The 17,520-nt window shown below is 38.3% G+C and overlaps 2 protein-coding genes across 4 annotated transcripts; both read right to left on the bottom strand.

Annotated features, from left to right (window-relative positions):
- Positions 1-4,439: 4,439 nt before the first annotated feature.
- On the bottom strand, positions 4,440-9,221 carry LOC103434585 (protein-tyrosine-phosphatase MKP1-like). 3 transcript variants are annotated; one of them, XM_008372953.4, is made up of 4 exons: positions 8,984-9,221; positions 6,061-8,696; positions 5,239-5,426; positions 4,440-4,593 (listed from the first exon to the last, which is right to left on the bottom strand). In XM_008372953.4, the coding sequence occupies exons 2-3, from the start codon at positions 8,542-8,544 to the stop codon at positions 5,370-5,372; spliced, it is 2,541 nt and encodes an 846-aa protein (XP_008371175.1). In that variant the 5' UTR covers positions 8,545-8,696; positions 8,984-9,221; the 3' UTR covers positions 4,440-4,593; positions 5,239-5,369. The 3 variants fall into 3 exon arrangements, with proteins under 3 accessions (XP_008371175.1, XP_017188528.1, XP_008371168.1); XM_017333039.3 differs by having other exon boundaries at positions 6,061-8,888; positions 8,984-9,220; XM_008372946.4 differs by having other exon boundaries at positions 6,061-9,189.
- Positions 9,222-11,404: 2,183 nt separating this feature from the next.
- On the bottom strand, positions 11,405-17,436 carry LOC103434574 (beta-hexosaminidase 1-like). Its single transcript, XM_008372937.4, has 15 exons — positions 16,956-17,436; positions 16,774-16,857; positions 16,292-16,327; positions 15,364-15,475; positions 15,189-15,259; positions 14,955-15,085; positions 14,763-14,779; positions 14,554-14,602; positions 13,868-13,968; positions 13,695-13,754; positions 13,119-13,152; positions 12,747-12,845; positions 12,399-12,458; positions 12,063-12,313; positions 11,405-11,935 (listed from the first exon to the last, which is right to left on the bottom strand). The coding sequence occupies exons 1-15, from the start codon at positions 17,289-17,291 to the stop codon at positions 11,760-11,762; spliced, it is 1,617 nt and encodes a 538-aa protein (XP_008371159.1). The 5' UTR covers positions 17,292-17,436; the 3' UTR covers positions 11,405-11,759.
- Between the last annotated feature and the right edge of the window lie 84 nt (positions 17,437-17,520).

Raw genomic sequence — 17,520 nt, 5'->3', positions numbered from 1 at the left:
GTTCATAATCAAAATCACACTAGAAAGTTGAGATTCAATCGTAAAACTAATTGCAATATAGAGAGTAGCCCAACTACTTATAAGCATATGCAAGGTCCCTCCTCTCCCCGACGTGGACTTGATACTCTCAACAAAAGCATCTAGGCTTTTGCTTGTTCACCTCCCCGTTCTATGATAGATGTGTGAAGTTCAAAAAGAAGCAACTGGAAAGCTATTTTTTTTTTTTTTTTAATTTTGTAAACGACTCCATGTACCATATACTAATGGCTCCATACAATCCACGTTCAAAGTCCAAAATTCTCTTTGATGCAGCTTTGTCTTCTGCTGAGTCTGAAAAGGGCTCGACGTATTGTCCTACAAGCATACTACAATTTGTCCACCTTGTGTTTTCTGGTACTTGTTTCTGTAGAGTCTAGAGACAGTAGCATGTGCTAGGAGAAGGTTTACATGGAATTGTTAACAAACGTGTCCCAAACACCCGGTCCTTTTCCTGCTGATTTTGCTGATCCTTCTATCTGTGCTGCTGCAGTAGACACTCCAAACACAAAATCATTAGGGAAGCCAAGCTCTCTTAACTTCGAGTTCCTTTGGGTTTAATGCAATGACGGGATCTTGTGACAAACACACATACACTTTAGAACCCTTAAGAAGGGTGTTGAGGACGCCATGACCTCTTTCAAAAACAAGCGAGGACAAGAGAGAACTAAGCTTTGCTTCATTAAGGATTAAGGATGCTTGAGCAATTCCAACTCCTACAGTAGCATTAATGTGTCCAACCTTTGAGTTACAAGAATATCTAGACAGTTACCCTTTCGTTGGTCAAATGCTGTGTCTCTTCGATGATAAATTAAGGGAGCTTGTTATTCACACTCCAAAATAGTCATCATAAACTCATCCCTAACGAAAATAAGAAACGAGGAAAGACTACAAACACAACTTCGATATTGTTAGATTATGATTTGGTTTTTAGCTCCAGCAAAGTATCCTAGGGTTCACCAAGGTTTAATGAGAAGATATATCTCACCAAAACTAAACTTCAAATATATTGACTGCAACATAGACGAGATAATGCTAAGAATTCCCAATTATTCCACATAATTTTTGTAATAAGAGCTCATAAGCAACTTCTAATAATATACTTGTGTTTCATCGTATGATTTAGTAATAAGGAAAACTAATGAAAAGTGTTTGAAAACTTTGAGTTTTACCAAAATGACAAAAAGGTGTTGTAAGTGAATAGTATCATGAGTGACTTTTTAGAGTAAAAATGTTCTTAACGTTAAAAATGAACAGTACCAGGAGTGTTTCGTTATGACTCCCTTAGTAATATTGCACTAGATGGAGCACACGCAGAATGTGCATAACTACAAAGAAATTAAAAAGTAAAAAAAATTATAATCTATACTTAATAATCTATTAATAGAACTCTTTTTATCAATCAAAATCTCAAGAAAATACAATGATGTAACTTTTGCGTTTAAGTTTGTATTTTATGTATGCTTTTGCGGAATTTTGTCTTGTTCTCCACTACTACTTGTAGAAACAAAATTACAATGCAACAGCTTGATTTCTCTGTGTTCATGTTTATATTCATTATGCAATAGCCCAATCTTTGTGCTTCCTTCATGTTTATGTTTCAATTTTGTATTCATAATTTTTCAGCCCTAAGTTGTGGAGCAAGCATCAGCTGTATTCGACTCAAAGCTTACCCTTTTAGGTGCAACATCAAACTATTCGTTGACAAAAATGCTAACAAGATGATCTTTGCAGAAGCTGAAAAAATATGGTTTGATACCATGTTTGGATTCCTGGCCTTACACATTGGGCATCTCCAGAATCTAGATGTGGGCTCCATACAAAATCTGTCTTGCGACCTTTATTCGCTTAATGACCAGAAGTAAACAAGTATGTGCTGCTCCAGCCACATTCGATTTATGTCGATCCTTAAAACCGTGCTTTGTCGTTGCTGAGAAACGATATTCGGAAACTGACTTCGAATCAGATTATTCCATTGAAAAGAAAACCACTCTACATATACAACATGCATGTATGACAATATTGAAAAAAAAAATACATTGGTTGGAAGGTTGGAAATGCATGCCGAGACTGCAACGATCCCATGGACGACAGGACGTACCATGTCCAATCATCTGCATAAGTAATAACAGCAACTACTTAAGCTGACAAGGAAGTTATGGGTTAGGGGTCGGATCTGTAGATCATCGGTGATGGAGTATAATGGATGCTTAAATACATACACTCCTCCAATACTAATGGTTGCTGCTGTTATGTTAATTTGACATGATACATCCTATTGTTCATGACACCATTACAGTCTGGGCATACATTTACAACCTTCTCAACAAATGTAATCTTCTTCATATTGACATACATGCATATTGCATGTTTTTTTTTTTTTTTTTGGAAGGGAATAATCGGATTCAAAGTCTGTTTTTGAATACTTGTTGCTCAGCAATGGCAAGACACCGTTTTGATGACCGGCAAAAGCCAGATATGGCTGGAGCAGCAAAGACTTGTTTTCTCCAGGATGCAGCTGCTTTTCATCAAGTGAAAGCAGGTTGCAAGCCAGATTTGGTATGGAACATAAATTCAAATTCTTCAGAAGCTTAATGTTGAAGGCCAGGAAACATGGTATCAAACACATTTTGCTTGGTTTAATATTTGAACATTGGGCCGCAAGTGTGAAGAAGTCCAGAGATGCCAATTAAAAGAAGACTTGCTCGAAGCCCAGCACCAAGCCCAGAGATAAATTGGCTCCTCCCCATTAATGCATAGACCATGTGTCTATGATTTAAATGCTAAGTGATGAAAACTAACTCACAATCAGCTAAAAAACACTTTTTATTGGCAATACAAGTAAAAAGATGATGAGTCACTACCCTCCAAATGCTTTCGGGCAAGAGTAAGGTCACAGCAGTCGGGCTAATTGGTCTATAAAAGGAGGAAGAGGCCCCAGAGACAAGGGCACTCAACCAATCAAACAAACAAATATACAAACTCTACTCTCAAGCCAGATTTGCATCCAAAAGCTATAATCAGCCCATATCTCATATTTTTTAGCAACAAGCTATCTCTTGTTTAGATCTCCTTAGAAAACCTATATTTCTCTAGTTAAAAGCTCTAATATGTCCCTCAGTGGCGTAATATTGATTCCTTGTGTAAACCTGTTTACCATCCATCCCTTTCCAGCATACAAACCTTTGTAAACTCAAAGAGAAGTGGCTGCAAGAAGTTCAACCTTGACAGACAAGGTGAAATCTTGCCCGACTTCCTTGTGTTTGTATTTACATTTGTAGATCTATTACATAATGCATTTTCCAGTATGTATTCAAGTCATATTCACCTGTTTTCCTAGTCTCATTTGCATCTGGTTCTGGTTAGTTTAATGGGTATGTTATCATTAAAATCAATAAAGAACCAAGCAAACGGCTAAATAGCTTAAAAGGGATGTGGACTCCCTTCATTCGAACATACAAGACTATGAACTAAAAATTCTTGGTCATAAGACAAGAAAAAAGAACTTAATATTGACTTAATGGGCTTTGGATATATAAAAGAGGCCCTTTATTTTTCTGGGCCCTCTTTGGTCGCACCAGTCATGGGTCGGCCCTTGCTTGTATTACGATGTGGATTATATATTGTGTACAGAATGATAGTTATTGTACATCATATTATTGCTAGCATATTGTGAGGTTAAGCCCACCTCCTTCCTTTTGATGTAGATAATATCGTTTATTAAAAAAAAATGATAATTATTGTTATTATAGAGAGAGAGAAAAGAGAGAACTATATAACATTCATAATCTTTTTTTGGGTGAAATGTTATATATTACAAACTAGCATTAATGTTTCCAATATTTGAGTTAGAAGATTATGTAGACAGTTACCCTTTCTTTGATCAAATTTATTTATTGAGTAGTAAAAATATTAATTGTTTGACGGTTTCGGTCGTTTAAATTTGTTGCTAAAGCTAGTATGTTTTCAATATTAAATTTATACGAGCTGTTATTTGCACTTTAAAATAGCCATTGTGTTAAGACATTATTATTATGTCGTATTGTAGGATATAGTTTCACTCAATGGCCTGGAGAAATTCCGTCTCAGGTTCCTCGGACTTCGGATTGCCGTTGGTAAAAATCGAAAGGAGTCAGCTCGGGCAACAAACATCCCAGGCTTCGGCATGGTCTCCCTTATAACAAAGGTGTTTGTATGCGTCCTTAAGCTGCTTTAGAAGGTGAGGTCTAGCAACACAGAACCTCTATTTGGTTCGAGGAATGACGAGTTCAAGTAGTTAAGGTGGCTCTATCTTTTATTCAGGAAAAATTATATAATGCAGCAGAATCAAATGGTTACAACTTACAACCATTTCTTTCTTTGGAGAGAGAGAGAGAGAGAGAGAGAGAGAGAGAGAGAGAGCATGTCGAATGGAACGTTTAATCTAAATTGCTAGTTTGCCGTTGAAGGCATTCAGGATTTGATCCTTGTATTAGTGAATATACAAGAAAAATCTGATTACGAGTTACCAGTTGAGATTAGCAACAAGGCAGTTAAGAGTGTAGAGAGAGTGGCGTCCTGCACACAGCGATCCATGTCAGTATTCGGAATTACAAAAAGAAACCAGAAAGGTAAGCACTTGTAAACGAAAACAACAATCAACGGTCCTTATCTGGAATTCCTATGGACCCAGCTACACACAACTCTTATATTATAAAAACTTCACCTTCACTTGGATCGACGGAATATGACATCAAGAAAATATCACAAACTACTTTGAAATGGAGCCTTTTTCATATGTTTGGATTTCTCCGTTGGTTATCAACTTTTTCTTCTATTAGTTTTGTTTACGCCAAACATGCAAAATCTTCCTTTAGTTTTGTTTCCGTTTTGATCTAGCAGTAGCAGAAGCTAGCATCCAATCAAAGTTCACTCCCCGTGGGAGATTTTTCAAGAAATGGGCATTACTAGACTCTTCGAGGGACAACTACTGCAGCTGGAATAAAATCAAGTGAAGTGGGCAAAGGGTGCGTGCATGGGCCGTTTAGTAAAACCTTGTATTTAGTGCAGCAAAACAGTCATACTAAGATGGTTGGTTCACTAGTGACATGCCACACAAGGCCTTCTAGACGAAGCAACTATCCCAATTGCGGTACTGGAAAAATAGTTGACTAGCATGTCTTAGATATGAAGGAGAATAATGGTAACCAACTACTTCATTACCTTAATGTTTTAGCCGCCGGTGTTATACTGATGCCTGGAAAATGTTGGACTGCAAATTAAGTCAGCTGGAGAAACAGAAAATTGATTTGGGCAAGAGGACTATAAAGATTCTCTCCTTAATTGCACTGGCACTACAACCGGCTCAATAATTCAAGAAACTCCACTGGTTCTTCATTTTCTTTAACAATCTGTTCATACAGCAATCAGTGTTCACAGTTAGAAACACCATAGTTTTCACAACAATTCACAAGTGCATGCATTCACAGGCTTTAATCCAACAGAAAATAATACTTTGAATGAATGAACACAAGCAAATCGAATAAATACATTAGACCCCAAATGAGCCAAAAATGAACGGATTATCGAAGAAACATAATTAGTCACTGCTGAGTAATGAACTAATGACATCAGGCTAATAATCAAAAGAAAGTCAGAGACAATAAGAGCACCATAGATCTTTTGGTTGAGCGTAAATTATGTTAAAGCATAAAAGGGAAAGAATGAAACCATGTTTGAAAATCAGATTGCAGCAGAGAAAGGATCTTAACTTAAACCTAAAAAGAGATGACCTAACGCAATATGTAAGAAACTGCAACTGAACCATGCCGAAAAATCAGATTTAGAAGAGAAGGAAAAACCTAACAGCTGTCATGTAACCCACTAATCAAAAGTGAGAGCGACTGAGACCCAAAATAGCTAGGATACATACAGTAGATGGCAATAGCAAATATACCAAATTTACAAGAAGCCACATTAATCCTAAAGACAAAAGCACCAAAAAATAGATGAAATCACATAAAAGTAGAGGTAAATATTGCATACCTTAATGATTGTATCCTTTGGCAGACCCATTTGGATAAGAACATGAAAACCAACTTGATCCCAGTCAGTCTTTTCTACATCAGTTCTCTCTCTGCCACTATCTAATTGAATGGAAAACTTATCATTGTCGAAAAATTTCCCCACCCAGAGGTACAAAACCCTGTCTTCACTTTTTCCAAAGCCTGTGTTTGGTGAGAAAATAGTGTAAGCAGCTTTAGAATCTAATTCTCTCACACCAAATGCTGTTATCTTCTCTAAACTGGGCCAGTGGCACACAAAAGGTTGCATAAAATTGCATTGTGCTGGACAACTTTCCACAATCTCCTTTGAGGCAGAGAATTTTGTACCTTCACCCAAAGGTTTCCAAGCCTCAGTGGAATGTTTAATAAAAGAAGCCTCCATCTGGCATAAGCCAATACTATCACCCCAATGTGGTGATTTGTTGCATTGATGTGTTGAATCTCCCCCTTCATTTTGAACATCATCCTTCAACTCTACAGCATTGTCAATATTATCTACATGGCCTACAGAACAAGTACTGTCATTTATCCTAACACCATCTTCTTTACTGGGAAGAAATTTTGATGTCGTACTCATCAGCCTCATCTCATCACTCATTACAGGTAATTTAAGAGACAAACTACCTCTGCGCTCTGCAAGCGACGAAGAAATTTTTTTAGATGGTAATGAGGTTGATCTAGAATAGGGCTGTGAACTACAACTGGAAACAACATTTTCTAGAGTGTTAGACATGGGCTGATCTGATGATTTAGCTGAGAGGAGAGAAATGTCAGAATCATCTGACGATGTTGAAAATACTGGAAGAGAGCATGAAGCTGCAAATGGTGAATCCGTAGAGGATTCTGAAAAGTACTTTGAATTAGTGCTTGATTCAGAAGAGATGGAATCTGGTGAAAGATATGGAGGTGAAGAAGAAGAGGATGCTGAAGACGAAGAGGACGCTGATAAAGGTGATGATGAATTGTTAGCTGAATGAACTAACATCATAGAATCTGAATAGACCCTGGAGAGGGATATCCTGGGTGCTGACACAAAGTCCTTCATATTGCCAGAGGCAAACTTACGCCTGAGGGCACTCCAGCTGCTCTCTCTAGCAGGAAGATGGGTTTCGTGTTCGTTCTCTGAGGATGCAAATGGAGGTACAATACCACCACTAATAGCTTTCTGGAAAATTTCAAAATCAATATTATATATGTCTGATTTCCTTTCACCCGGGCGAATCTTAACTATTGACTCCCCAGCCTCCCCTTCATTGCCAGACCTATCCATCAAAGGTAAAATGTTTGAAAAAGCATCCCAAAAATAAGCTGGTTCTTCCCCTTCCTTGATTATTGTTATTGGACCTTGCACTCTCTCATACCGAACGATCTGACAAACTGCCCCTCTTGCATCCTTTTCCATGATGGCCTCACAATTCTTACCAATCCAAACATATATGGCAGAAGGTATATGAACAATAAATGCACCTCTAGAATCCAGGGCAGATGGCGAAGGATCATTCAACATTTTTGGAACAAGATGCAAGGGATCATATGGTGAATGGGGGGCAATTCTGTACACCCGCAATAATGAACTCGGGCTAAGAGGGAAAGCATGTACCCTCTTTTGGCACTGCAATAACTGACAAGCAAAACCCATATTTGGATCAGCAATACCTCTTGCTGCCTTCACATATTGAAATGCATCATCAAAACTCTGTCCTTCCCTCCACATAAGATACGCAATCACCAATGATGTGGACCGAGACACACCTTGACAACAATGAACCAAAACTCTTCCACCTTGTTCCCTCACATCTTCAAAGTAATCAAAAACATCATATAGAATACTTGTAATATCTTCAGTCGGACTATCTTGCAACCATAGAGTTCTATACACAAAATCCGCCTTGAAATACTCGGGACAAACAAAACCCACACAATTCAGAACATGTGTGATCCCATTCTGCTTAAGTATGTCCCTGTCCCTTGCAACAGCATCTCCGCCAACATAAATGTGTTCAGCCACTTTGGAACACTCTTTATCAAAGAAAGCAATCTTATCCCTCCTCACAAGCCCACAATTCTTTTCCGGGTTTCGCTGAATCGTTGACAAATCAAGCTTCAACCTCTCCCCACCACTTCTGCCACTCGGGGTAGGAGGTTGTGGCCACTCACCAATGTCGTCTGAACCCGCCTTGGGCCACTCATCTAAGCTACGCCGAGCAATGGGCAATTGCAAGGGGGGCAAACCAGACTTAGCCTTGCTATTCTGCTGGGACCGAGGGGTTAAAGGTACAGGAAACCTACGATGGTTTTGGACACTGTTTCCTACAATGACATTTGGATCTGCTATGTCTCTTTCCTCAGTCTCAGGGTTGGTCCGTGAAGCAGACCACGACGCTGAGCGCCAGAACATCTTCCGAGAGCTCGAAAGCTGGGCCGGTGGCCGTGAAGTAGCGGAGGCATCCTCCTTACTCACCATGCCCAATTGAAATTCTTAGTGAAAAAAACCCAGAAATCCGAAAAACCTCCTAATTTAATTTCATTTAGCTTCAGTACGCTCCGAAGTATAGCGTGGGGTTTTGATTTATTAATCAACACCAAATCAGATCAAGCATCAGCTACAAACACACTCTGAAGAAGAAGAACACAAAATCGTACTAATCTTATTAATCAACACCAAATCAAAATTTCCATGTATAATTAGCGGTAAATCAGATCAATAGGCGCCAAAAATACAGAGAATTTTCGACGGTAAAACTCGTCAAGTAGAATGGAAATCCCAATCTTAAGCAGACTCCTGAGTTTTTCGTCGGGAAGAAGAAACTGAATCAAAACGAATCGAAAACGATGCAATTTTTGAGTTTCTAGGGTTCTATGTGATGCAAAACTTAGAGATAGAGATTGGATTTGAGACTTACGGATTGAGATGTCAGAGAGGAGGAGCAGCAGAGCAGAGCCGAGCCGTGGAGGAGTGAGAAGCCTTGGGAGTGAAGAGATAGAGAAGTAGAGGAGGAGAGAGAGGGAGGCAAAAGCACAGGAGGGAAAAGGGGGAAGAAGAAGGATTCACAGTGGAAAAAAAGGCAGTGGGTTTCAATTTGCTTCCTTGTTTTGTTTATTTAACTGTTTCAGAGACTGAGACCCATTTTCTATACCCATCCAATGTATACCCATTAACTCATATAAAAAATTCAACATGGTATCAGAGTCAGGGGGCGGTCCCGTACTACCACGTGATTGGGTGGGTCCTCATTGGTCCTGCATAATTGTCCACGTAGGCCAAAGATACCACGTGTTTGGGTGGATCCCCAATGACCCTGTGCGATTGGATGAGTCCCGACATAGCTCCAAGTGGTTGCTGATGTGTGGAATTTCACGTGTGACCCATAAATGGAGTCTCACACGCGGGGGAGTGTTGGAACCTCCAATTGTCCCACATCGGCCAGCAGGGAAGAAGAGAACCCATTTGTATAGAATTACCCCACTCTAACTAACATCGAGACCTTTTGTTATAAAACCCCACACCTGAGGATTGTGCAGGTGGTTATGTGGGAACAGTATCGATGTTGTTGGAGTGGGCTCTCGGCCCTCGACCTGAAAAATTCTACAATAATATCTCTTTTTGAAAAGACCATACAAATATTATTTGTTGATACAAGTGTTAGAGTTGAAAATTGAACTCGAGAATTCAGATGTAGAAGGGAAATAAATAGTATGTGAACGGAGAAATGAACTCAAAATTTGGATGCAACTAAAATATTCTTAACCAAACTAAAAATTGAAGGTTTCGGGTTTGAAACTCGTTGCTGGTGTAAAAGCCAGACTTGTGGCCTTTGTGAGTGAGTCTTCCCAGCCCCGGAATAGGTGGATAACCGTGGCTTGCCACCAGTTGTCTCCCTTTAAAAAAATAAAAATATTCTTAACCAACTAAAGGAGAAACTTGAATGCGGAAGCTCAAGGTGGAGGAATGATACAAACAATTTGAGGAAATCACATCCGAAAGTCGAGTACAAAGTGAATATTCTTAACCAATTGAAAGAGAAAGTTGAAAGCGGGAGTTTGGGTGCATGAAAGGATACAAGGAGGAAATTGAATTTAAAAATCGAGTGCACGGTGAGTATTTTTAACCAATTGAATCACGATCATCTCCTACAATGTACAATATATAATATTCATGTTACAATTATTAATTAATCAATGAGGATTCCATATTTGATTTTGTGTTTTTCTTCTTGTTTTGGTTATATTTTTATAGTGAAGATTTAGAATTCTAAAATTGGTACTTGGTTGGTCCAAAAGAATTGGCTATTGGTAGTAAAAAAAAAAACTCCCAAAATTGGTTGTGTTTGAATTTTGACCACTGCACTATCAACAGTTAACTGACTAGTGTAAGATTCAGATGATCAAATCCTTGCATTCCAAGTTAGAATGGAAACCACTTTCATTGGTATTTGGTAATATCATAAAAGTTAGATTCAAAATATGGGTCGAAGTTTGAAAGCCATTGTTACCTACCAAATTGAAATTGCACATTCAAAATGATCTGTTTAGAAACGATTATTCAAAAAGTTGTGTTAGTATTAGTCGCTTACGCGTGTATGAATTATTGTAAGTCATTTTATTTATGTGGGACTCGGATGCCTAACAATTGTTGTGAATAGTTGACCACTTTTTTCTTTTAAAATACAAAACGACATGAGGAATGAGAGTAGTCGATAGAGCCATGTATGTTGGCTCGGCCTGAACTAGATTAATCCAATTAAATTGGACTAATGTGATGGTTATATTTTATAAACTTATAATATATTGGGCTTGGACTTATTTGATAACAATTATTGTGTCTAACATGTTTGCTCTAAAAAATTAGCGACCACAATTATAATCTTATCAATCACAACCACAAAATGTAATGATTGAAAACATATTGCCATAATTTCACGAACGTTTTTCTACAAGTGGGAAACGAGAGATTCAAAAAGTCCTAAATTTTTTTTGCACGTGATCCAATATCCTAGTGAAGATGATATTCGGCTTTTCTATAGATTCACGAACGCTTTTCTACAAGTGGGAAACGAGAGATTCAAATACGGACGATTGCTACTCTTTGCTAATTTTCACATTCAATGCAATGAGGAAAGCGACATCATGAAGACATGAACCTAAAAAGTCCCCAAAATTCACACATTTCTTAAGCTCAGTATTATATATGACCTTCAGAAACCCGTGTGTGATGAGAATTTGGTATACATCACAGATATCATATGACTAATATAATTCGACCCGATGCCATCGTGATCGGACTGTCACCACACGAAAACACAGAAATGCTAGACAGGAAGAAGTAGGAAATTCAATCATATTAGTAATTTATACTCAACGACGACACATTTTGCCAAATACAATGACCGTATTCTATCATACAATAAGTAGGCAATGCATGTTCAAGCAAGAGAAACACTGAATTCTGTAACGGTTCGTTTATTAGTAGAACATTGGAAGGGAATCTTACCACTCGTGAAATCACTTAATATAACAAGGGTAGTGTTATCCACACACCCATTTCTACTTCTCACACACCCCTTTCAATTTCCGGGCGTTAGATCGAATGAATTGAAGATCAATGGCCAACACATAACAAGGGCGTGGGAAAGTAAAAACGGGTGTGTGAATAGAACCATCCTATAACAATTGGAAGTATTATTGATCGTAGCATGATCCAGACCAAGTTGGCGGACTTCGAGCATAGAAGTTTGTTACTGGAGCGGCTTGAACTCCACGTCTGTTTAAGAGACATCTAAAGTATTGTAGCCGAGATAATGCTGTTGCATAACTATTTCCACGAGATGTTACCCCCCTCCTGCTCCACAAGCGTTCTACAAGGAAAACGAAATGCCACTAAATCAAATTTGACAGTCTTCAAATGATTCAAATCAGATTAAAAAAAAAATGGTAAGACAGGCATCAAATGAAATCTATGGTGTAACAAATTTCACTACTTACCTGCAGCAGCTGCAGCTCGAGGCCAAATTGTTTGCTGAACATCTGATGTATCAGCTGTCTCCCCCCACATGCATACTTCTCCTCCGATAACAAGCTTTTGCTGAGAAATATCAGTAATTCCTTCAAGTGGTTCAGCATCGTACGTAACATCCCAAGGGACATCTAGATGGTCAAGATACCAAACACCCTGATTGCTGAAAATACATCTGAAACCTTTGGCAACCGCCTTCGGACAAACCCCTGAGCCCAACCTATTGGATTTAGAAGAAAGTGCTTTAAACGGTTAGAGCGTCACTTAATGCCATCACAGAAAATGTGCATGGGGAAGAAAATCACCAGTTATGCACTACGGTCTTGGGATTGAGCTTCGATGGGAAGGTATTGAAGGTTTCTTCCCTGCGTAGAGAAAATTACATTTGTTACGTGATTCATTACAGTATTGAGAAACAAAAACAAAGAACACTCATTGGATTTTAACCCCTTTATTTATCTACACTAAAGGGAAGGGGGTAGGCTAAGCCTCACAATGGGCTAGCAACAATGTGGTTCAAATTTGCCTTTGGCAAGTATTTACGAGTGAGAAAAAAACAATGGCTTCAAATTTTCCATGCAAGCCAATGCAAAGAGAAAAAAAAACAAATTTAAAAGGACGGTATCAAGTCAAGGACATGATTTTGGACATACCAGTTTACTGGGGTCCACTTCTTTGAAATTGCTATTTCTTGTGCTTTAATAACAAAATACTGATATGCATCTTTAGTAGTCATGTTTCGCTCTTCAAGCCTACAGATATAAAGTCCAATAAACATATCAAACACAAATCAAGCATGGCTAAACAAATCATCTGAGGTTGCCATGATGGTTGTAATTAAATCAGTACATGCTCAATAGAAACTTTAGCCAGTTTGAGATTGTGTGACTGTAAGAAGAAGTTGTTCGAGTATTTTGTTGTGATTTCAAGTTATCATGGTTTGAAAGGTACAAGAGTTACATGCAAATAGTAATCAATCGTATAAGATCTGAAAGATGATGAATAAAGACAAACAAAGTACGTACCATTGCTTCACATGTTGAGTGGTGTTCCAACAAGCTGCCAATAGTGAAATAACATCAGATGGTATAAACAGATGGAGAGAGGGGGGAGGGGAGAGAGAGAGAGATTAAGCACATGACATATAATTACAGGGGTGAGCAAGGGGAGAAAGGGTGCCGGAAATCATTTCCCAAAATGAAATACCCTAAAGGTGAAATCAATGTAACAGCAAAGAATTTTTTAAAAGCCACAACACTAATGCCCTAACATTGAAAATATATTACCACACAAGTTTGCGTTACAGTTCCTAGAATATTAATCCCTTCTCTCACATATCCATCATATTTTTCAAAAGGCAGAATGTCATCTGCCCACTTACAAGTAACAGTATCTCAATGTAGGTGATATGAACATTTTGTACTCCAAACTCTTGGAAGGATAACAAACATTAATTGTTTCGTTTCTGTTTAATTAAACTTATTATTCCCTTGTATTCATGGATTGTAAAAGAAGAAAGCACTAGTTCACTTCATATTAGTTCTTTGTAAACAACATGATTGCAGAAACTTAGCTTAGAACAAATGTCACTTTTAACTTACTTGTATTAACTTCATCACCGCCCAAGTGGAACAGCTCGAAGGGAAAAATCTTTCTCATATCTGTACAATAGAAATTAAACTTTCATAGGTTTATGCAAGATAAAGGCAAAACTTTCCAAAGTACTTACAGAGAGATAGAGAGAGAGAGAGAGAGATGTTATCACGATGTTAACCTGTCAGAATTCCAGAAATCACATCTAAACTTAAGTCCTTCGAAACATCAAGTGGCTCTCTGCAGGAAGGGGAAGGCCAAAGATCAGGATACCCAGTGCCCCTGCACATGAGGATCAAGAACAGGTAGATCTTTCAAGAATAAGTAGTTTTCAACAGATAACCGAAAAGCATAATTCTTCAAGGAGAGTGCAATGTAGAAAGTTCGAATCTTTTTGCTAATTCTAATTTTAAGTTCCCAGAAAGTGAACACCATGTGGTAAAGCCTAAAGGCAAAAAAATAAATTACCAAAGACAAAAAGCTTCAGATCAGCCAGACAAAGTAGTAAATGAGAGAAAATTTTCTCCATAAGATGAAACTAGATGGCGGTATGAAGTACGCACATTATTGTTCTCTCAAAATCATTTTAACCTTTAGCAGAGGGAGTTATTCAAGAATCAAGATTACAGTATGACCTCCATAGGAAAAGGTTTACCCTTTTATACAGAAAAAAATTGACTAAAATATTGAAAGGGAAGTATCTTCTCCCAAAGTTCCTAGAAAGCCATGAGGCAATAATCACTGAAGAAATCAAAGGCAAGTAAGCTAAGGTCCTTTCATTTGGTGAGACCACGCTAATTAACTATCTAATTCTAGATCAGAAAAAATAGCTACTTGACAACAGTTGATATTAAGAAAGGTTTTTACCATGACTCTGCATGACCAGGGACATCTACTTCTGCCATAACATTGATGCCTGCCACAAAACATCGAAAATGATCATGTAAAATATGCAAAATCCTTTTACCCCTTATGCAATATAATGTCCCACAGCCAGGCTATTTAAACAAAATGGAATAATGAAGAACGTAAGCTTGTTTTGTGGCCCAGTAAGGAAACAACAATTGTCTGCGCACCTCTTGTTTTGGCAAAGCTTCACATTAACATGTCAACATATGGAAAGAACACAAAATTAGTATATGTAACAATAAGAAAGCAAGAACTGCACATAAGATAAGCATGATAAAGGGTTTCTTTTCTTTTCCTTAAAAGCATTTAGAGTTCAAAAGTTAATGAGGATTGCATAATCTACAGTAAAGAAACCTTACTTGACAATTTCAATTGCATCCTCAACCGTGTAGCGCTCCCATTTTGTGTACGCACCATTCCACAATTTTGGATATGAAGGTACTTCTAGAGGAAAAGACTCTCTATCTATGACGTGCCAGTGAAGAACATTCTACTTAATGTAATTCCCAACATCAGTATCACATGTCAAAAAATTAGAGAAGCAGATCGGGATGTAAAACAAATGAAAAATCCTTCCAAGTAGCAAATCTTACAAGTTTAGCATACGACATTGACTGGATCACTTGCTTAATCACTTCAATTGGTAAATAGTGCCTTGATGTATCTGGAAAAGTGTCAACAAGATTGGCACTCAGAAATATTATAGGACAAACTAATTCATGAACTTTGCATAGAAATCCTTCTTTCACGTGAAAAATTGCGGCTTACCAATCAAAAGCCCTCGGTATGCAAACCTTGGACTATCCTTTATGTACCAGGGTGCCTTATTTACTTGTACAGATTTACTCCCATAATCAAAAGTACACAACTGGCTGAATGTCTAGAAAATGGCAGAAGAGAAGAATGAATAAGGAAGAGACCGAACAAGACAAAGCCATGCCTATTTACAAAAAATGAGAGAATTTTTAAGCATCCTATCATGCATACAAATTATCAGACCAGCTATGTCTTCTAGTTTTTCTATAACTCAAGCACTACATATCATATATCGTATCAATTCAAGCAAGTCTTTTCTCAACCACCAGACTTAGCAGAGGAGCATATGACATCATTCTACCATTTCTAAATGGCACAGCTTGAGCACCTATCATGTGGGTGGGTCTCATCGGCTATTCAGGGCTTCAAGTACGGTAATTACACCCATCTAACCATAGAAAAAGCTCCAACGTTATAGGAATGGAAGCTAAGACATGACATTGCTAAGCTGATATAAGGAGACACCAATGAGAGGAACAAGTTATGGCAATGGATGCATAACTGTTTACTCTTATTGCAGGACAATCAACAGTATCCCCAGTAACATTTACTGGCAGTTACAAACCCAACAAAGGTTCAGCTAAGTGACCCCTCGTGCACCACAGTGCGAAAGAGCATGAGGAGGAAACGTGATTATCATCTGTGCAAATTCTACTTCTATCCTTTAATTGGATGATAATGGATTAGCTTTTCACTACCACTCCCTCGCTTTCCTAATTGGAAGTCATGTTGCAGTCCAGTTCACAGTGAAAGACAACGCTCTTATTTATGTACATGAACATGTCCAATTCACAATGAAAGATAACACTCTTGTTTATGTACTTGAGCGTGTACATGAACATGCCTAATTCATAATGAAATTAGCAAAAAGCATGCATACCTCCAAAGCCCGCAGAGCACCATACACAGTGTTCGCCTGCAACCAAAATGGGAACAAAAATCAACATCCGCGGAGCTGCAGCACAACCATACCATTATTTTGGTATTCAATTAATCTAAAATGTAAGTCATGATTAATTAATTATGATCTTAATGCAACCTATACTCGTCAAAGCCACAGGAAATACTACAGAACTGCAATACACAACGGTCTAACATGGTACAAGAGTTCCAATTCCACGGTTCAAAACCCTAGTCATCTGTTAACCCCATGCAGTGCAGTCAATGCAAGCGGGGACAGCATACACGTGTTCTGCTTTATATACATTGCTCCCCGTTCAAGCTTAAGCTTTTCGGGACACAGTAATGCAGCATTAACCATTTAATCTTTCAAATGCTCAACAAATTATCATCTTTTTCCGATTCAAATTGCCATCAAACACGAAACAATTGAAAAACCACAACATCCAATCATCAATTTACCTCGATCGTCGCCTCGCCAACAATCGATTTGCCATCATTCTTCACCACAAACAAAGTATAGCTCTCATCCACACCAAGTTGAAGCTGCAAAAAACACAAAACACACAATCAAAACCCAAAACCCACAATGATTTCCCCAAAAACAGAAACAAATTACAAATTTCAGCAAAAACCCAACTCACATCTTCGTCGGCCGATTCAACCACAATTCTCAGCTTACTAATATCATAACTCTGTCTACTTCCCCTCAGTGTATTCAAAGCTAAAACCCCATGATTGTTCTTGAATATAATTTCTCTGTACCGATCAAAACCCAGCTTCAGAATGCCGGAGCCGCCGCCGTTCCCGCCAACAACCAGCGAGAGCGCTGGGTCGACGGAGAGGGTCTTGTTCCCGAAGGTGAACTCGGCCGGCAGCGGCCATAACAACGTCAGAGAGTCGTTGACTTCGCCGGCTGAATTAACCAAAACACAGAGGGAATGGGAGATTATAAACAGGCTCAGGAACAAGGAGGACATGATTTTCGGGGGATTTTCAGAGGAATTGGACTGAGGGTTTTGAGTGTTGGATCAGAACTTTGATGTTTTTGGCAGCGGAAGAGTGGAGTAGTTGGACCATCTGCTGATGTTGGGAGGAAAAAACCAAAGTTTGCGAGATTAATGCTATTTATACTAAATTTTTATATCATATTTTTATCATCTGCGATTTGATGTGGGCATCCAGATCATTTGAATTAATCAAATTTTT

This window comes from Malus domestica, chromosome 07, assembly GCF_042453785.1.
Source record: "Malus domestica chromosome 07, GDT2T_hap1".
Taxonomy (NCBI): Eukaryota; Viridiplantae; Streptophyta; class Magnoliopsida; order Rosales; family Rosaceae; genus Malus; species Malus domestica.
The sequence above is the reverse complement of the archived record's forward strand: the minus strand, read 5'-3'. Positions and strand labels throughout refer to the sequence as shown.